Below are 22,949 nucleotides of genomic sequence, written 5' to 3' on the forward strand. Positions count from 1 at the left end.
CAAAAAATATGGTTCTTGATAAGAAGGAGGTTTTTGTTGAACTTTAAGGTGCTGCAGACCCACTGACCCACTTTATTTTTAAGTGTTGAAGTGTAAATTGTTACACAAATTTCTAAGGAGTAAAATTGACACACTGAGCAGGAGAGGTCTCAAAGGTGTGGTTTAATAGCTGTTAAGTCTGTTGTGCAGGACTCTGGAGTGTGTGTTTGACACTGTGCTTTAGGGAGTGTTTGACACAGCGACTGAGACTGTCAGGAACCTCTCTTTAGGATTCACTGACAGCTACATCAGAAAAGAGGAAATGCAAGACACAGTTTGAGCAAAAAAGAATGTTGATGCCTTTTTTGTGTGTGTAGCTCCCTGACAAGTGAGGAACTCTGACTGGAGCAAACAGCAGAAGATGGTTTGATCTCATGCTGATTCTTCTCACACCAGACTGCTCCAATGTGTGTCAATGAGATGGAAAAACACATTTTATTTAATGAAAAAAGTTCAAGCCAACTTTCTTGTTGCCAGTTTTTGGAAAATAATACATTTTAATCTGTTCAACATCATGTGGTGTTATTCTGGAGCATTGTCAAACACTTTGTTAAATATTTATGAAGAGGGGAAAAAAATGTATTTTTACAAAAAATACAGTGTGACGTTATTTTAAAGTACCTTACAAATGATGTAAGATTGTCTTTTTGTGTGTAATTTCACATCTTGATTTATCACAATAGCATATAAAACTAAATAGAAATAATAATCAAAAAAGACAAAAGCATTATCGGCACTCAAACACTGTTTTCTTAAAATTAAAACAAAAGGGGGGGAAAAACACAAACAAGTGAATGAGAACTATTCATGTACTCAGCAGATTTGTTCACACTCCGATTTATGGACATAGCATCACATAGTATTTCTGAATAATTAGATTACTTTAAAATTAACAACTGCCCAGTTTTCATTTCTGTATATTTTGTAAAAGTGTTTACAGTGTTTTCAGATTTCTTTTTGAAAAACAGAAAGAATTACATTTTTTTTTTTTAAATGAATGTGTACATCTTTATTTATTATTGCAAAGCTTCTGTAATTTCTACTGAATGAACCATAAAGATTTGTTCAGACACACCGATTCATGTGTGTGCAACATCAGAAGTATTTCTGAACAATTCTGTTACAGAGGCGAAATGGAACACTGCAAAAAAAAAAAAAAAAACCACCTCTGTAAAAGTTGTTTCTGAGTGAAATCGTACACTCTCTCACACTCTTTTCTCCACATTCGCTTGCAGCTTGAAGGCTTTTTACTCTTAAGTTTCCACTCAGTCAGGTAAACTTTCCTCCCTCCTGCTATGCAGGCCTGATCGTGTACCTCAGATGTCTACCTTAATCAGGAACCACCTGCTTACATTACCGGTGTCAAAGGGCCTGGAGCTGGGATTCGTACGTGCATATGTATTTTGTAATGAGTATCTGGATGCAGGATCTGAAGATGCAGGAGGGAATCTAGGCCAGTGCTCCAGTGAATCACAATATGATTGAAAACGCCTATGTTAAAGGATCCCCACTACTAAATTAAAGTTAACAGTCACTTGGAGTTAATGGGAGCATCATGGGAGTTCTCCAAATTTGTATATATATATATATATATTTTTTTTTTCAGTAGCTGATTCTAATGTGGCTTTTGACCTTATTATGACATTTAAAGAAATCATCATGACATGCATTCATGCACAAGCTCACACTTCACTTTAATGTAGTAGCATCTCAAAATGCCCTTCTTGGTAAGATATAAATGTGTAAACACAGTCAACTATGTCTTACTGTAAGTGAATGTAAATGGCACTTTAAACATTGGTCAGTGAAACCATTGGACATTTTTTATTGTACTTTAGTCAAATAAAGGTTAAAGAGAATGAACAGATAGCATATTCTTGATTTTATAGCATTTCACAAAACGTCCCAACTTTTCTGGAATTGGAGTTCTATCTGTCTAGATATCATGAGTGTAACATATCTATCTATCATGAGTGTAACATGATAACAATAGCAATGTGTAACATATCTATCTAGCTATTTTGAGGCCAAGTACTCAGAATTTGTGCTCTGCATTTAACCCGTCCAAGTCCACACACACAGTAGTGAACATACACCTGGAGCAGTGGGCAGCCAATGCTGCGGCGCCCGGGGAGCAGTTGGGGGTTCGGTGCCTTGCTCAAGGGTCTCACCTCAGTCGTGGTATTGAGGGTGGAGAGAGTGTTAGTTATTCACTCCTCCCACCTACAATCCCTGCCGGACCTGAGACTCGAACCCACGACCTTCAGGTTACAAGTCCGACTCTCTATCCATTAGGTCATGACTGCCCCCATATATAAAAAGGTGTACGTCTATATAGATAGGTATAATAGATAGATAGATAGATAGATAGATAGATAGATAGATAGATAGATAGATAGATAGATAGATAGATAGATAGATAATACTGTAAATCTTCAATTATTTTACCAAAGGTATGTGATATCTAGGAACTCATATACCAAAATTAATTTAAAAGTTTGGGGAATTTGAGAACTTTGCGACAGTTTTAGGTTCATAATTAATACTTGAGAAATTGATATCACTTTCTTGGTAATATATTATGATCCCTCTAGTCTGTGTGTTTGTTTTTCCTCATTAAAAGTGAGATAATACAGTCTGACTTGCGCAACAATGTCTGGATCCCACATTAAGACTCATTCTGAAGTCATTAGCTTTTAATGTAATGCAGTGTCTCAATATTTTATAGTCTCAATTTTAGCATTTTAGTTTGATGATTGATGTGCAACATTTAAAGACTTTTCAATGAAGAACCTTTTCTGGCTTTAATAATAGATGTGCGGCAGGCTCACCGGCCTTTGATTTTGTTAGGAAAGTCATGAAGCATGAAATAGATAACTGAGTCTGTGATGTCTGCACCTTTTTCCTTTTATCATCCTATTAAACTGTCATTCTTTTGTTTTTAACATCTCTTGCATGCTTTCAAATATTCACTCCCCTTGTTTTCTTTCCACAGTAAACATGACGAGTGCTACGTCCCCAATCCTACTAAAATGGGACCCCAAGAGTCTTGAGATTCGCACGCTGACTGTGGAGAGGTTGCTGGAGCCGTTGGTCACACAGGTAATGTGTTCTCATTAGATTTACACTGCTTGCGGTTTCTTCTTTGCAGGTCCAGTTGCTGAATGTACAACCCATATTAAATCTTGGTTTTGTTGAACATTTTTGTCTTAGTAATGGGCATGGTTTTGGGCTGCAAATCTCAAAGTGTCAAGCAAAAGCAGATTCAAGCAGATTCAAGCAAGCAGATTCAAAATATCAGTCTAACTAGTTAACTTTACAAGTTGTTGACTTTTGAGCTTCAAAAAATTGAGTCTTGTGCATTTGACATCAATATATCCGTTGCTATCATAATGTCATTAATGGCATGTTTGCTTCAACTGGTAAAGTTTTCTAGGATTTTAAAGTTGGTCAGTGTAGAAAATAGTTTGAAAACCTTGTCAGAAATTGTCTGAATATAGGTTGTACTCAGATGCTGGATGATACACTTTACATTGTCTCCAGAACTCCAGAGATCACAGCAGGAATCACATTTTAGACTTTGTAGTTCTTTGTTTTCTTGTGCCTAGGGTATACTGTATCTTGTTGGGCTTACTGAGCAAAGTTTGCAAATGAACAAACAAGCAAACTTTTTAGACTTCCATACCATCAGTCAAACGTTTGGATGCATCTAGTCTTTGTTTTTGCTATTTCTCACATGTTAAGAATATCATAACTGGGAATTATGTAGTGACCAAAATGAAGAACAAATCTTAAATTAGAACTGCTTTCTTTAGTCCTGAGATATATCAAGGTAAACATACGTTCAGTCAAGTGTGTTCAATATTTTATTGTTTGTATATCTGCCATGTACTAAGAAGGGCAACCATTCAAAGTTTGGGGTCTGTAAGAATTTATTATTTTTTATCAAATAAATACTTTCATTCAGCAGTAAAAATGCTGTATAGGCTTTTACATTGAAAAATTGTTTCAAGTAAATGTTTTTTGAACTTTCTGTTAATCAAACATTCTGGGCTCGACAAAGGGACTTAAATTACTCTGTGAGTTTTAATTGTACAGATAAGAGTAAGTAATACATCAATCGAATCTGTAAAGCATCTACTTTTATTTGTATGCACTCATAATAACAACACAATTATTATTTTATAAAATAATAAAAAATTGCAATTTTATAAAATAAAGAAATCAAACAGGGTGTGCTCTCTGTCTTCTCCGTCTCCGCGAACTGCATTTAGAAACACGTCACTAAAATGAAGTGTAACTCAGCAAATACTCAACACAGAGACATGAGAGTCATATCTATAGAAAGCTTGAAGTGTTTACTTTTAAATTAAGTAAGTCATATCGAATACAAATATTCTGTGATGAAGTAATCGTATGAAACCAACACAATGTTCAGTCTTTCCCGTCTAAATCATTATTTCTAATGCGATCCCGCCCCCTAGCGATATGTAAATAACCACGTGAGACACACGCGCATGGAGACGCCCAACAAAAACAAAGAGTGAAGAGATCCCTCATTGCGACTACTGTTCGTTTCTGGAAGAAGACACGCTGAGTAAAGGCTGGATTTCCCTCAAAAGAACAATATTTCATCCAGAAGAGAAGATCAATCTGAAGAGTAAGTAATGTTTTTTTTTTAAACCTGTTAACCCGCACCAGGACGCCGGCGCACTGAACGCTCTTTGTTTGCATGTGTCATTGTTTACGAATAGAATAAATGAAACGGGACAAAGTTAATCTTGACAAACTATATATAATTTTGAAGGTCTAAGCCTCAAGCTTTGATGATAGATCGCTGTTTTTTGATTGACAATATATAAGGTATGTATTTGCTAAATTTGTGTAAGCAGTACACATCAAAACATGCAGAATAAAAATGCAGTACATACCAGATTCTTCTTAACAACGAGTCACAAACGCATCCACTGCTGAAATCCTGGTTTAGTTAGAAAGGCAAGGGTCCACAGAACAACATCCCATAGAGCACTTTTAGTCCAACTAAACAATAACGTTGTAATATGGATGGTTATTACTTTGTTATTGTGACATAAACTTGAACACATTACTAGTTGGGTTTTTCCCAAACAACAACATGATGAATGCTACGCATCTAAGAATGTTTAGACCGTGTTTATTATTAATACTCTGTTCACAAATAGATTTTAATAATGTACTAAACAATAATTAGTATCTCGGATATAAAATGTCTTTTTTTACGATAGTACAAAGCATGCGTGAGTCTATGGCTACACAACCTATATATATATATATATATATATATATATACAGATGCTCCTGATATTAACATGCATTTTATTGAATTTTATTAAATATATTTTATTGACTCAGATACCTGTACCACAGATGAACCCTGCTGACTTTCAGTCTCTTCCAACTGTCTTCTTCTGAGAGCGCTGTACCAACATCTGATGTTCAACTACACTGATATTCTATGGTAAAACAAGCTCCTTGACTACTGATTTTGTTTTTTTCTTCATGAATCCATGGAAAGAAGCAGAAACACTTAAATAACACGTAGATATCATGTATGACTTACTTGTTTCACTTGTTGAACAGAATCTGTTGCAGGAATGAGTCAAAGTCTGTTCACATCTCTGTGGTTTCCACTATGACCTTCATTATGTATGATGGATTATACTGTGTTGTAAATAAAATACAAATAATTAATGTTTTTTTGTTTTTTATCTCCTCACATTCTCTCTTACCTGCCTCAAAGTCATAGTCACACTGATGGGCCATTATGGGGCCATTAGGGGAGGGCCCTTTGTCTCTCAGGTGAAAATCACTTAATATTCAAGGACATTGCCACTCCCTCGCATATAGGCTTTCGATCACAAAACATGTTTTTAAAAATGTAGATCAATATATTGTTTTCTGTGAGCAATTAAACAAGCTAATTTTCACATAATTTTGAAGCAAAAACTCTAGGCTACAAGATCCGGTTCTCAAAAGTCTCGTAAACAATTGTTCTGTATGTGTTTTATGGTCTTATTTCAGTGACTTAAAAATTTTCGTTTTTCACTAACCACGCATAAACGTTGTTTTCTCAAAAACACAATAATGTACATAAATGCTGCTATTGTAGCCCAGTTTTTGCTGTTTACAGTGTTATTAGATTTTAGCCATTTACATTTTTTATAAGCAACTGAGAATATATACATTTGAATTATTTTAAATTGCAATAATATTTCACAATATTACTGTTTTAACTGTATGTTTAATCAAGTGAATATATGCAGTGTTTGTAAGAGTAAGAGGTTCAAAAACATTTTAAGAAATCTTACTGACTCAAAACTTTTAAATGGTGAATACAATCTTTTTCCCTTGGAAGAAAAGCAGAGATCATTATTATTTGAAGGAAAATTACATTTCCCATTAAACAGTATTTTCTGTATTCTGAGCAATAATGTGTCATTAAATCGCTGTTTTACAGTCTTTATGGCTTTCTGAAGGAATTAGTTGTCTTAATGAAGTGTTGGATTTTAATAAAACAAAAGCATATCTTCCCATAAAACCTTGCCATTAAAAAGAGACCTGGAGCTTTTTTCTCTTCACAACATTAATTGATGGCTGAGTGCAGATGCTGGGCTTGACCTCTCTCTATACTTTAGATTAGTCCCTACCATAGACAGCTCTCTCTCGTTTCTTCTGGGAGAAAAAATGGGAATCGTGATGCTTAGGTAATGTACAGACTGAAAAGTTTTGGGATTGACAACCATGTGTTGTAATCATCTTGTTTCAACCACCTTGGTTTAGTGTTAGCTATTTTTGAGACTGTGTAGACATAGTAATATCCCTCCACAATTAGCTTCTTTTCCTAGGAATCAGCCTTTTGTTTTCTTTTTTGTATTCACTCACACATGCTTTGATCTGATGAAAATGTACCTGGACCTCTCACAGAGATGCCATTTACCATGCACAGTTCTGAGGACAGACAGTCCAGTTGTCTAGATCACCTGAAGCTGAATTTTCAAAGCTAGGCTGGAAACATGTTGCGGTATAAGGCCAACAGTCTGTTTTACTATTATGTGAACTGGCTGCTTTGATCTCAAGGGGGACAGTTCTTAAAATGGCATTGCCTGAAGATTTCTGTACGTTCAGAGCTATTCATAATATGGGTGTTAATGGTCAATACCGGTTACATTGGGATCATAAAGGTTGACTGGTCCAACAACTGACGAGTTGATTAGTCAGGTGGACAAGCTTTATATAATTAGTTATAATTAGTTTTATATATTGTTATTCAGAGTCATGATTGATTATTCAAATTTATTTAAGAATATACCCATGTTAGCCTATCTGTAGTAATGTAAATAAATATATATTAAATCTATTATCAAAATAAAATAATTTAATAAAAAAATATTTAATTTAATTAATTTAAAATGTAAATCAAATTTAATACAATTTAATGAATCTTTGTAATGATTTTTTTTTTAAATGCAATGAAATTATAACAATGCCTTTAATTTTGGGGCAAAAAAGTGCTGCACAACTAAGGTTTACCATTTAAATCAAAACATGGATGGAAAATTGAGTGACACTCGTTCAGATATAATGTTTTAATACGTTGTATTATTGTTATTGTCATTATTACTTTGAGAAGTAAGCCATACTTTCTTCAAATTAAACCAAATGTTTATTTTGGTGGACTGTAGTGAAAACATGTTGAGTTTCCTTTAGGGCTGCAAAACGATTAATCGTGATTAATCGCATTCGAAATAAAAGTTTATGTTTACATACTATATGTGACTCTGGACCACAAAACCAGTCTTAAGTCTCTGGGGTATATTTGTAGCAATAGCCAAAAATACACTGTATGGGTCAAAATTATCGATTTTTCTTTTATGCCAAAAATCATTAGGATATTAATTAAAGATCATGTTCCATGAAGATATTTTGTAAATTTCTTACCGTAAATATATGAAAACTTAATTTTTGATTAGTAATATGCATTGCTAAGAACTTAATTTAGGCAACTTTAAAGGCGATTTTTCTTAATATTTTGATATTTTTGCACCCTCAGATTCCAGATTTTCAAATGATTGTATCTCGGCCAAATATTGTCCTATCCTAACAAACTATACATCAATGGAAATCTTATTTATTCAGCTTTCAGATAACGTGAAAGCTGAAAACTGACACTGAAGGCTGGTTTTGTGGTCCAGGGTCACATATGTGTGTATACTGTGTATATTTAGTATGTATATATAAGTACACACATATATGCATTGTATGTATTATACTTGTATATAATTTATATTATATATAAATATAAATATTTTATATATATATAAATCTAACATCTTTTTCCTTAATATATGCTTGTGTATTTATATAATATACATAGTAGACACACATATATGTAAACATGAACTTTTATTTTGAATGCGATTAATCGCGATTAATCATTTTGCAGCCCTAGTTTCCTTGTGTATCTGACAATAGTTTTATCAAATGAAATGCTTGTGAAGAGACTCTCAAAGCATGAGAGATGAAGTTCATGTGTTCACATCCTTATGAAGCAAGAGGGTATATGCTGAAAACACTGTAAGGGCGTGTTCACACTTGACGTCTTTTTTGACTAGAACAATCTTTTTAGTAAAATAAAAAGCTGGCAGCGTTTTGGTTACAAATAGCAGCCGAGGGCATCTTTTGTTGCTATAACAACAGCTGCAACAGTAGCCTAGTGCTGTGTGATAAAGAAATGTCGACTTTTGAAGTTAATGGGGAGGGTACTGTCGGTTCACAACGACGTTTGTGGGAGCGTGACATTTGCGGCATAATTTAGACTAGATAGAGTTTTGTGCTCATATCATACAACTCCTTGTGCTCTGAAACTAGTACGGGCTGTCTACCTTTTTTCTCGTTGTTTTTGTTGTTATGGAAATGACTCGCCACTCGCTTGTCATTGGTCAGTTGTCAAAATGCACTTGACGTAGGGTGGCTTTTTTTTTCAGAAAAGTTGAACTTTTTTCAACTTAATTGAAAAGATGCTCTGAGCTGCAGAAAAAGACGCCGGCGGTGGCGTTTTAAAAAGTGCTCAGGACTTTTTTGAAAACATGGTTTACTCCATAAGATTATAATGTAAAACAGATGCTGGCAGCTTCAAAAAAGACACCAAGTATGAACATAGCCTAAGTGTGCATGTTTGAGTACATTAGAAAAAATCTGTCATTCATTTACACACTGACACGTAGATTATGTAGACGTTTTGTGATTTAATATTCCCAGACACTAATCCATAATGACATTTAAGTAATTAACTTTTGATTTATTCATCCACATTTTGTCAAATTCTGTTATATTCAGCGTTTTACATTTGATTTCCATTTTTACGACTTGATTCCACAGTTCTGTCCAGGTTTTCTGCATCATGGAAATCATAGGGCCCAAGATATCACTCGATTTACTACCATGTGAAAATGTTTTTCAGCCATTCCTCTTGCAAAATGTTGTAAAGGAAGCATGTAATAGCTCAGAGCATAAGACGCAGCCTGTGGAAGAAAGAGTTTGATTTCAAATAAACAAGCGTAGAAAAACATTTGCTCTCCGGGTGAGAGACTGATTGATATGGCCAATTTACAGCTTTTGTGGAGTTTAGCACTCAGCCTTCATCTCTCAACCCTCGACACTCCCTTTCTTTCCCACATTCTTTCTCTCTCTCACACACTCCTCGGCACAATGTGACAACTCCCCAAACTTGTTCGCCTCAGCTTTCCCATTGTTCTGTCACATAATGGAGGCACATGGCACAAGGAATCATGGGAGTGTTAATGGATTCTTAACACAGAGTTAATACTTTATTTGGAATTGGCGTAGAAGGCAGCCCGTCTCGAAACAAGTCTCCTCCACTTACTTACTCTTTTATGATCTCAGGAGTATCTGCTGAAATAAACCAGCCTCTTATGAGAAGAAGCATTGAGGTTGAATGGGGACAGTTTATGTCGTGATTTGTTGGAGGAAAAATCCTCTAATAACAAAGCTAGAGTAAAATGTATTTGTGCAACTCTTGTAGAAAACAAATAGACAATTGAAAGGGTCATGTCTCAGATGGACACGAACACCTATGTAGCAGAGGCCAGCGGGTATCCCGCTCGGAGCGGGGCGAGTAGGACCGCAGCATTGGTGCCGTGACCCGGATGGGAGTGAGGTTTAGGGGGGTGAGTGTAGCAGAGGCCAGCGGGTAAGTGCTGTGCAGGTTAAACCTCACTCCCCGATCTCAAGTGGCGCTCTAGCAACAGACGCTAGAGGCCGTGGCCTTTAGCCTCCTTGTTAGAGCGCCTGCCTCCCACGCCAGAGACTGTGGTTCCAATCCCGCTCGGAGCAGGGCGAGTAGGACCTGAGAATTGTCTTTCATTTCCAAGGAAAATATCTTTAAGACCTCCGCAGTAGCATGATGAGACATGGTAAGTTTGGTTATTGTCAAACTGAGTATCAGTTAGGTTTGTTTCCTATCAAGGACAAAAGCGACGGATATTGAATCCTTGAGCGAGTGTGTGCATACACCTACGCAGGTGTTTATTAGAGTGGCACCTCAACAAAGTATTCTGTGAAATGAGCCCGTCTCCTTGAGACAGGTTAAAGTCATTAAGGACTGTGAGATAGATGAATACTGATTTAAGGTCAAAGCTGAGGAAAGAACTTGAATGCATTCTACCACATTCATTTTGATCTGAGCTGTGTGAAACAAGGTTAATGTGTTGTATGCTGTAACGCTTCACCATTAGCGTTGAAATGTGTATGTGAAAATTGACTGAGTCTTTGAGTCTTTCAGTTTAGTTTTAGGGTTTAAGTATTTAAAGTGATTCTACAAAAACACTAATAATTACAGCAAAACTCAAAAAACGATCCATCAAGTCGTGATTCCTAAATAGCACTAAAATTAATTGTTTTAGTTTTTTTATTTTAAGTTTTTTTTTTTTTGTCAAAATATATTGCAGTTTTAATATTGGCCATTGGGGGGGTGATATGACCAAAATCTTATATCACACTATGAGTAATTGTATTTCACAATAACGATATATATAACAATATAGTTATTTTTGCTTTAATTAAGGTCTTTGATATCAAAATTTCGTATACCTTAAAAATTTCATAATTTTTGTCACCAGTGTCAATATCACAAAATACTAATACTAGCCTAAATAAAAAAAAATTTAAATAAAAAGCTCACCGAAGACAGGTAAGCAGTCAGCAATAATAAGAAACTAATTATAAGCAATAGGACAAAAAACTGCAGTAGAACAAATAAATAAATGCTACATACATTGTATAAAGCAAACAAGGGCCAGATTTACTAACACTTTTGACGTTAAAATTGTACAGTCAGGATTTGCTAAAGATGCGCAGTGAAGAATCAGCACTGAAAAGGCGTGGACACAGTTACTTTGGTGCCTGACCTTATTGAATATGCATTTATAGGAGTTTCCCTTCAGACACAAAATTTATGGAACGAATGTTTGCACTCATCAAATTACTTGTATTTGTGCCATTATATAACGGCCAAAAAAAACAACTCTTGGTAGATTGCGCTGGTCATTATGAAAATTATCGGGCTGCGTCTGTGTTCTTTAATGTGTGCATTGTCAGTAAATCACCCGTAAAATTTTCCCCACCCATCGGCGGTTTTATGGAATTGCACTCTAACGCTAATTCTCCCTGTTTAGTAAATCTGGCCCCAAATGTATAAAAACACTGCATATATTTGTTCTTGTTAAAGTTAAAAAAGTGATTTAGTCAAGAGCAGTGAAAGATTTTCTCTCTTTTGTTGTTTGATTAACATGAATTACTGACAGCAGGAATATTAGACTGCTGTCACTTTAAGAGCTGCCTGTATTCAATATACTGTTACACGTGTTTTCTTTCTCAGCTGTTTGTTTTCACTTAAGACCTTAACTACTGTGTTTATGAGCATTCTTGCAAAGATGGGCATTTTGACACACAAGTGTTTGCATTTAACCATTCAATAAAGCTGCAAAAATAACTTCAATTTAATGTAGTAGTTACATTTCATTTACTTGAATTTTTTTGTTTTATTTTCAAGTGTTTTTGTAATTAACCTTAACTTAAATTATATATTGATAACAACAACAACAACAATAATAATAATAGTAATACAATTCTTATTATTAAAAATACGTATTGCTACGAAAGTGTAGAATTGGCCTGTTTTAACAACCCAAATAAAGAGCTCTACTTGAGTGTGCTTGTGTATATGAGCTTAGTGTTCAGAAATGGTGCCTTGATAGGCTTTTGGTGAATTTTGCACCCTGGTCTCAATGTATCCCATTTTTATTTAGGGAAACAGCTTAGAAAAGGCTTGAGGAATAAGATGCAGAACTGTGAGAGAGTGAGATTACCTGTTTGTTGTACTTGTGTGCTGGTATGTTGTGCAGTTTTTCTGGATCTTCCTTCGCCTCGTTTCACTACAGTATCTCTGTCCTGAGGTAAATTATGCAGGCATTTTGATTTATGGCTCTCTAATTCAAACAATAGTTCAGCATATTCAGCTGAGGTGCCGCTTAAACTATTTTGCAGAACGCCAGACGATGTGCTTGGGCGGTTGAAGTGCTGAATTTTTTAAAGTGATTTAAAATGTAACCATTTGGTGTAGACTGGCAATGAGTCAAGGTCGTGACTCCCGTGACAGATGAGGAGAAACTGGCCCATCAGGGTGTGGACTGGACCGGACACCAGGGATTTGTGACTCAATGATTGAGCAACGCCCTGTGGGTTTAACAATCCAATATAAGCAGTTATGCTGCCGCCCACATGGTATGACCACATGGATGATGCGTGGGCACTAATGCAAAGTCTTTTTATCCAAAATAATTGATTTGATTGTACAACCCGAATTTTGTTAAAACTAAAAGAATTTAAAATCACATGATTTTACAATTTTATGCACAAAATGAGCTCATTTCAAATTTGATGCCTGCTACTGGTCTCAAAATAGTTGGGACGTGGGCATGTTTACCATGGTGTAGCATATTCTCTTCTTTTCAAAACAATTTGAAGACATCTGGGCAACGAGGTCATGAGCTTCTGGAGTTTCGTTGTTGGAATTTGGTCCCATTCTTGCCTGATATAGGTTTCCAGCTGCTGAAGAATTTGTGGTTGTCTTTGACATATTTTTCGTTTGAAAATGATGCGCCAAATGTTCTCTATAGGTGAAAGATCTGGACTGCAGGCAGGCCAATTCAGCACCCGGACTCTTCTACTACAAAGCCATATTGTTGTAATAGCTGCAGTATGTGGTTTTGCATTGTCCTGCTGAAAAGGCCTTCCCTGAAATAGATGTTGTCTGGAGGGGAGCATATGTTGCTCTAAAACCTTTATAAAACTTTCAGCATTCATAGTGCCTTCCAAAACATGCAAGCATCCCATACCGTATGCACTTATGCACCCCCATACCATCAGAGATGCTGGCTTTTGAACTGAAGGCTGATAACACCCTGGAAGGTCTCCCTCCACTCCCTCCCTCCATTTTTATGAAACAATATCGATTCTTAAATCCCAATCGATGCTGTTTTCATTTGATGAATGCACAGTACATACAGTACAGTGCGCCTCCCATCCAGTAAAGGCTAAGCTTTGTGTGTTGTTACTTTTGATTTGAAATACACTCTCAGATTTCAAATTCTGTCCATTTTATTAGGAAATTCACTTTACTTGTGGGTAGACTCGTGACAGTTTTATTTTTGTTCTGGAGCTGATGATCCCACGCTCTGCTGCCACACTGGAGCGCACTCGCCACCAACTGGACAGGGTTGGGAATTATTTTTAAATTACAATAGATCACTCTCAGTGTAATTTGTCAAAGTGATGGACAGCTTTCAGATTTTTCCATCACTGATAAATAAATTCCATCAATGACAGAGAATATTCGGTTAACGCAACCTCTGGCTTACAATCACATTAGCATATAAATGACCTTAAAACTAATAGACAATGACTAAAATTAACAAAAGTTATTTATTTATTTATTTTTGGGCTCTTTAACAGTTTCAAATCTTGAGTAAACATGCCCTTGAGCCCAAGTGTTTTCATTCAGTGTTTTTGTTTTTTCGGGTTAGTAATTCATCACAGTAACTCTGGCTGGCAAAGGAGTCTGAGTACTGTTAGAAAAAATAAAAATAAATAAATACAAAGTTCTCTTAATGAAACTTAAATCTCTTTTTGCAAGAAATACACCAAAATCGCACTCATAAATGTTCCTCACTCTCATAGTTCTGTTCTTTATTTATTTTTTATGGAAATATGTGTCCAAGATCAAGACTAAATTAATTTACACAAAGGGCCCTGAGCTCAGCTTCTTTTATTTCTTTCTCTCTCTGTCATGTTCTCTATCTGCTTTCATCTCTATTCTGTTTATTGTTTGTTCTTAAACATAAAGGTCTCAAGTAGATCCAAAAAATATGCCTTAAAGGTATTATGCCATTTTCCATGCTGTGCTGTCATTAAACTTTATTTTCTTTATTAACTTAAGAGCCCATCCAATTGAAGTTTTGTGCCTTTTGATTAACGTCAAAGTCTAGAATACTGACACAAGTTCTTCTATTAAGAACCTCAGAAAAACCATTGAAAATAATCACTTTTTATGCCCGGATTGTAGGCTACTGTTTGATATCTTGCCTCGTTAAAGCGATTATGCAACTTAAATGAGTCGTGTTCAATGAGTTAAAAAAGTACAATTAAATGTATCTTTTAAAGATGAAGTGAATTAACAGATAGAAAAGAGCAACCATTGTTTTGTTGTTTTTTGAGTTAATTGTGTGTGTAGGAGGTGTTGGCTTTTTGTGCATGTTGCTAGTGCAAGTAATTTTCTGAAGCGTCTTGGTTTTAATGAGTAGTTCTGCAGGATGTGGTTGAGTTCACTGGCCCTTCTCTAAAGGAGGAATACTTTTCTAAAGGAAGATTGAAACATCTAGAGATTTATGGTTTGTTAGCAAGTGTCATTCCTTCCTTGCAGTTCAAGGTTTGTTAAATATTACTGCACAGAGGAGATAAAAAGACTCCCTCTATCGCTCTCTCTCACCTGATAGACTAGATTATATGATGAAGTGAAGGGACGTAGTAGCTTTTTCATCCTTTCAAATCTCCTTGTGTGTTTGTGGAGAAGGAAGTTGGATTGTATCTCCAGTCGATTTGGAGGATGTGTTTCTGAGGGATTGATGATGTCTGTGGAAAAGGACTTGTGTCGGTTTGTACAGAGAACAGCATTTCCTTTTATCACAATACCAAGAGCCGTTAGCGTCTAGAGACCAGACGCCCCGCTGTTACACTCTCCCCAATCGATATTTTACACCTACATTCACACATAAACATATGTGGACTTTTCATTCACACTTTATGTAGATATTTTAATTAAGATAACTAACACTACCTCTAAATGCATTTTTAATTAACACATTGCTCACTCTGTGAGGGTTGGGAGTGTGATCTCAAAAAGTCGTTTTTTTGTGAATCTTTTGAGGATTTGCGTCAGTACATCAAAATATATCTAAAGACCACATTTATACACTATATACATTTATAAGGAACATTTTTTGGTTTTTGAAATGCACATTTTAAGCTTTTAAAGAATAGTTCATCCAATAATAAAATAATTGTCATCATTTACTTTCCCGTTTCTTTCTTGTGTTGAACACAAAAGAAGATATATTGAAGAATTTTGACGAACCAAACAGTCCCCATTGACTTCCATAGTAGGGAAAGAAATACTATGGATGACATTTGGGACCATCAACTGTTTGATTACCAGCATTCTTCAAATTATCTTATTTTATGTTCAACATTAGAAATAGGTTTGGAACAAGGTGGGTGAGTAAATGATGACACCATTTTCATTTTGGGGTGAACTATCCCTTTAAGGCTGTGTTTATTTGATACAGTAAAAACAGTAATATGGTGAAATATTTCTACAATGTAAAATAACTGTTTTCTATTTTAATATATTTTAAAATTAAATGTATTTCTGTGATGAAAAAATAGTTTTCAGCAGTCTTTGCCATAGCCTTCAATGATCCTTCAGTGGTGCTCAAGAAATATTTATTTTAATTATCAATATTGAAAACAGCAGTGGTGGAAAGCGTACTGAAAATTTGTACTTAAGTACAAGTACTGTTACATGGCTTTAATAATACTCAATTACAAGTAAAAGTACTGGTGTCAAAATGGTACTTAAGTAAAAGTACAAATTACTCATCTCAAAAACTACTCAGAGTACTAGTTACTAGTTACTTTTTAGCGGCAATATTTAATGAATTACCAAAAAACATTCATTCATATCTTTGCTTCTGGGTCCTAACGCTCTGCCAGATGCCCCAAGAAAACAACAAACTGTGCTAATATACACCCACGGTGTCATGTAATACTGAAAAATTATAACCCTAACCTTTATCTCCATACTGAAAACCCAGATGGTCAGACAGTGATTCAGCTAAAATATTAGTGTCTGAGACATTGTGAGCACGGAGACTGTACATAGCTAATTTTTAAATGCTTGGCTTAAATATGTAATATTAATTAAATAGTGCTCAAAAATGGCTGTTGAGATGGTATTCTCAAATGAAATGAGTAGAGACATGGACCCCAGAAACTGCAGTCCTTATGTCATACTTAACAAGAGGATTCTCCCCAAGCCTTCAAACTGATGTCAGCAGAGTGAGAACGCCATTCCAAAGAGGAAGCAAATTTTCTGTTTTTGATTAAAGATTATGAAAGGCAGGCTATTTTTTTCCCAGTGTATTGACTTGCACGGTTTAATTATTCACCACAAGAGTCATGTGCACTAAAAAAGTAAGTAAGGTCATTTTTGATTTTATGACGACTTCATCACTTCAATCATTTTCAATACCATTAGCAAAACTACCACATACTGTATAATGCCATATAGATATTTTAATATTTCAAATTGTTTTGTCCATCCATTTTTTCAAGGCAAACATTTAAAGCTTTGAGTGGTTTAATCTAAGTCTTCTAAAAAAGACACGTTCCTTTTATATGATGAACAGATTTTAATATAGGTTTTTATTTACATAGCCTACATATAAACATTGATTAATTATCATTACAAAAATCTCAATCTTAATGATTTGCTCATTCTGTATACTTGTGTCTTTAAAATAGGGTAACTTTGTTGCAAAAGCTTACAGCAAAGAAGCTTGATTTCAAATTTGATTTCAAACTGAACTGAATTTACAAAAAAAGACAAGTACACAGTCAGTAATAAAATTCTAAAACAAATTACCTCAATTCAGTTGAGGTTTTCGAAATGACAGCACTGAATTTTTATAAGCAGTGATTTAAGTGCCATATATGATATTTATTTAGATAAATGGAACATCAGTTAGACAGACCAGGATATTTATATGTACAAATCATACAACTATTCCATTCCGAAACATTTCTAGCATAAATTTACATTGTAAATAAATTAAAGTTCCATCTTTCATATTGAAAGACTTTCTGGTGCATTTCACTCACAGCCAATAAAATTTCCAATAGCATTTTCATCGGTCAGGCGTGGATCTATTCTGAATGATAACTTTTGACAAAGTTTAATCTAGGAGCAAAGATAAATCATTTCTACAGCATTATTAACAGTAGTAAGTGATCTGAGATTAAATACAGACAAAGGTAAAGCATTGGTTTTAATTCTTCTGGATCTAAGTGCAGCATTTGACACGGTTGATCATTGTATTTTGATAAACAGATTGGAAAAACTTCATTCAGGTAGGTCATTCAGGTAATGTTTTAAATTGGTTCAAAACATATATTACAGAAAGGACATTTTCAGTGAATATAGGTGATTGTACATCAAATAATCATGACATTCTATATGGTGTTCCACAAGGTTCCATCCTTTGGCCAGTTTTGTTTTCATTATATATATGCTTCCTTTGGGTAGCATAATTCAGAAATACGAAATGAATTACCATCTTTATGCTGATGACATATAATTATATATTTCAGTTGAGCCCAGAGATTGTCCAACTGTCTGTCCAGCATTGTAAAATGGATGAATGCAAATTTTTAAAAATTGAACAAAGATAAAACCAAAATTCTTATTGTGGGTAAAAAAAAAAAAAAACTGAGCAGGAGAGGATTGAAGCAGAATTGGGTTCCTTAGCTTTACAATCCAAGAAAGAGGTAAAGAACCCGGGTGCCATTTTGGACTGTGATCTGAGTTTTAATCTCATATTAATCAAGTTACAAAAATTTGTTTCTATCATTTGAGAAATATTGCCAGGATTTGTCCTTTTTTATCTTTTGACGGTGCTAAGAAACTAATTCATGTATTTATCTTCTCTCGACTTGATTACTGTAATGCTGTGTACACTGGTCTACCTAACGGTTCTATATATAAGCTGCAATTGATACAAAATGCAGCAGCCAGAGTATTAATGAAATTGAAGAAATGAGAACATTACACCGGTTTTAATGGAATTACACTGGTTATCTGTGCACCAAAGGATTGACTATAAGATTCTTACATTAGTGTATAAAGCATTGCATAACCTGACACCTTCTTACATTTCTGATTGTTTGTCAAGATATATTCCTAATCGAATGTTACGATCCTCTAGTGTTGGACTTTTAGCATATTACACAGAAAATATCAAGTGATCTGGCGGTACCTCTTTTAGTCACTATGCTCCAAAAATTTGGAACTGTCTTCCAAATGAAGTGAGAGAGTCAACTAGTATTCATATTTTTAAAAAGCGTGTTAAGACATACCTTTTTACAGTTGCTTATGACCATAATAGTGTGTGAAGTGTGCGTATTATATATATTTGCTTATACTTTTTTGTGTGTATTTTTTTTTTTATATTCTTATGTTGATGTTGTTTTTAATATTTGTTTTATGCTTGTGAAGCACTTTGAGTTGCATTTTATGTATGAAAAGTGCTATACAAATAAATTATTATTATTATTATTATTATTACTATAAAAGCACGGAGAGATCGCGATTGCACACATTCTGAGTGCGCACAAGCAATATCGGAGTGAGAGGACATGACTGTGTTCTCAAGTTACAAAAAAGCGCTCACCGCATTTGCGTGGGAATGATTAAAATTATGCGGAATACCTGCAATACAGCATGGATATTCAGATTCAGACTCTGTAACTGACAGGAGGCAGATGCGTGTCAAACTCGCTGTCGAAGAGGAGAGAGCGAGACGCAGCTTGTATAGGGCAGGCTATAAACGGTAGATACTGCAGAAAATTAATAATGGAACCATGTCAGATATTTCAGTATCGGTATCAAAATATAGATATTAACGATAACACTACCATGTAGTTTAATTCTCCAAACTTTGAGTCCAAAAGTTACGCTGAGCTCCCTCACTGTCCGATCAGCTCTTCAACACTGCTGCAGCAGCAGCTTTTCCCAGTTCAGGCTTTTATTGGTCCGTTTACGTTCGGATATCTTTACTGGCTACCGAAATGCTGTCAAAGGTTTGACTATCAATTCAATTGGGCGTACTCAGTAACGAACTATGATTTAAATGTAACGAATTAGATTATTTTGCTTAATTTGTATTTACGTACAAGTAAAAGTACATCTTTAAAAATTTACTCAAACATGTACAAGTACCTGAAAAAACTACTTGATTACAGTAATGTGAGTAGTAGCTATAATTCGTTACCTCCACCACTGGAAAACAGGTTCTGCTGCTTAATATTTTTTGTGAAAAACATTATACACTTCCATTCAGATTTAAAAAAAAAAAAAAAAGTAAGAGATAGTCATTGTTCAGTTATGTTTGGTTATTATTATTATTTAATTTATTTCTGAAACCAGAACTGTTATTTTTCCTGGAGTTTTCAAGCTGCATCTAACAAATCCATCCAGCTATGCATTAACCACTTAGCAATGCCCACACCACTTCAGCTGGTTTCTAGCAAGACCTACACCTCTTTAAATTTGTAGTTTTTCTTCAAAATGCCTATGTATTCCAATTTAAATAAGGCTTATCTAACCTTCAAACTCCTCTAAGCTTACAGGCGAGGATTTTCAACATTAAACATTCAAAGTTTGACAAACTGTCCTTTCTAGTTCTAAAGTGCAACCAAAGTAAAAACGAATGGAAGAAAAGCACAAGCCAAACCCCATATCCAGCTGCGCTGTCACTCGGTATTCTTTGTATGTTGTCATCTGCTGTAAGTGCTGCCTGACAGGCTTCCTCAAGTGCTTTATTAGAGATGCATATTTCCTGCTTGATTCCATTATTCCAGCAAAACTCAACTATAGCCGGTCCTCACTCTCCAGCTCGCAGTGTATCAAGTATACAAAGGCAGATAAAAAATGCACTGCAATTTTGATTCGCTCAGCATTGAATTATAGAGTGTCCTGAGAAAAATTTAAATCTGAAAGCTTTCCAGCTGGTGGTGGTAAAAGTACATTTTGATTATGTCAGATAGTAAGCTGTTTAGAAGCAGCTGTGGCCCAGTTGCGAGTCTGAGTTGTGTGCCGTAGCGCTGTTGCAAGTGCTATTGTGATGCTGACAGCGGAACAGAGATCACAGCTTCTGTTCGGATCACAACGTGTAGACGTCAACAAGGACGTCTCTGCATGAGGAAAAAGGTGCGTGTACATGCCGTAGGTCTTGCTGACTCCATCTAATACGTACCATATAGTTTTCCCTCAACACACTCATGGCCACACATCCTGGCATTGCTCCAAGCACAAAAGGATCTGTTGATGTCTGATGATCTGTTGATGATCTGTTGATACAGTCTTCATCGCCTTAGGTTTGTTGTATTTCACCTGTCTGGCTTTAGACACTCCGGATTATATCGTATTCTGACTGCACACTGGTTGTTGTGCAAATCCTTCACCAAATCCAGCATGTTACATGACATTTTCTTGTTTTCCTAACAGAACATTCCGTGTAGCATCAAACACAAATATTTGATTCCATTTAGAATCTTGATGCGGATTACAAATTATCACTATTTCCCAAGGTACAAGATACTCATAAATTCTCATATGAAATTTAAGTTTTTGATTTATGAATAAAAATATTCTCAATTCTCATATTGTGAATTTACCAAAGAGTACTTATTTTAATTATTTTTTTTGTATTATTTTAAAATAAAACAAAAGAATAAAATAAAATATTTTATTTTATTTTCTGTGAGTGCCATATAATATGACATTAAGACGGCAATGAACAGCAACATTGGCACTACACTGCACTTCACTAGAAAATGTTGTTTTACTGGAAATGCTACATTATTTTGAAAACCGCTGACATTGTCAAGATATTAATATATGTGTCACACTCTGTCCGGGAGCACGGAAACACAGAAATCAGGAGACGAGGAATTCACAAACACGAGAATCTTTAATCCAACAAGGCGCATGGGATGCACAGGAAACACATCACAGGCAGGGAAGACAATTCAACGACCGACAAACATTCATAGAAGGACTGGGGCTTTTAAACATAGGATAATCAGGGAACTAAGGAGACACACCTGGGATCAAATTAACACAATTAACATGGGGAAACTGGGTCACATGGGGAGCAAAACACACACAAAACAGTCCACAATCCTGACAATATGTAGTTAAGTTAGTATTGTTGCTGAATGTCCATAACTCTCCTACACAAACAAATTATTATTCAGGTGAGCTAATTAGTTTATGTATGGAATCTCAAAGAGTATTTTAACCATGAAAATAATTTGCGGAGTGCTTTATCTTTTGCTAAGCTACCAATAGAACCAAGTAGCTGATAGTGCTTTGAGACTGAAAGAAAGGCATTGCAGTTCAAAAGCACTTTTGAAAAATGATTGACAGGCAATGAGATTCCATACCATTTCCAGCGGGTACACCAGTTGTTTTTTTTTTTCAGTGTCCTCCATTGAATTGAAATGATGTTAGCCGTCCTCCAAAGAACCTGATGTAAATTACACACTATAAAAGCAAAGAACTTTTGAATGCATTTTGAATACAGTAGTTGTTTTTGAAGTCTGCATGCTATTCTGAAATTAGATCTGAGCAATCCAAGAACAAACTCTGCAAAAGTTTGGGGTTTATGGAGTTGAATTTTCAGCAGTGGAGTTTGGTGAATATTAGGTGATTTTTTTTATTTTTTTGCATAACCGTGTATCTTTAAAGCAGAATTCATCCTTGTAAAGCAACACATATTGAACATAATTTGTGAAGAATCTGGACGGCTTCCCAGGGGAAATAAAATAAGACAAGCAGGTGGCTTAAAAAGATGAGATGTAACCCAAAAGCAAGCAGTTGCATTATTCACAGTCTACATTTTGAAGATGTTTAATGGTTGTAGATCTTGTTTCTACATTTATGCATCAAATTATGCATTTGACTTAATACTGAAATCTTTGCCTCTAATTTGCAGACTTTGGTACAGTATCTTGGCAAATCCAAATGGCGTTTGAGATGTAGAAATCCCCTCTGAAACTCTAGAAGAGACATATGTGGGATTATTGGAGTCTTTTTCTTAGGAGAAAAATCTCAGAAGCGGAAAGCAAACAGTCTTCATTCACTATCCTTTTTATCTCATGGGTATTTGGGAAATATTTGAGACCTGCACTAGCTCAAACATTGGTAGAATATATTAGTAAATCTGCAGTAAATCTTGGTATCACTTAAAAATGGGTAATAATTAGCATCATTTACACATTTTACTCCATGCAGTGCTTTTCTGATTTTCACAGATCCAGTTTTAACTAAACCCTCTCAGCTCCTCCACGCACCAGACATATTGAAAGCTTATGGAGACAGTCAATTCCTGTGTGACTTTTTTCAGATGTTTGAAGAAAAAAACAACAACGATCAGACTGTAAAACAATACCTTGCT

The 22,949-nt window shown here is 35.2% G+C and overlaps 1 protein-coding gene across 1 annotated transcript in view; it reads left to right on the forward strand.

The window, feature by feature from the left end:
* Positions 1–22,949, forward strand: part of LOC306872021 (catenin alpha-2) — a 471,996-nt gene that overhangs the window by 34,522 nt on the left and 414,525 nt on the right. The window contains exon 2 of the mRNA XM_079420336.1: positions 3,035–3,141. Coding sequence (XP_079276462.1) covers positions 3,040–3,141 — 102 coding nt within the window. The 5' untranslated portion in view covers positions 3,035–3,039. The remainder of the gene's footprint in view (positions 1–3,034; positions 3,142–22,949) is intronic.

The sequence above is a fragment of the Barbus barbus genome (genome assembly GCF_936440315.1).
Source record: "Barbus barbus genome assembly, chromosome: 7".
Classification (NCBI taxonomy): Eukaryota; Metazoa; Chordata; class Actinopteri; order Cypriniformes; family Cyprinidae; genus Barbus; species Barbus barbus.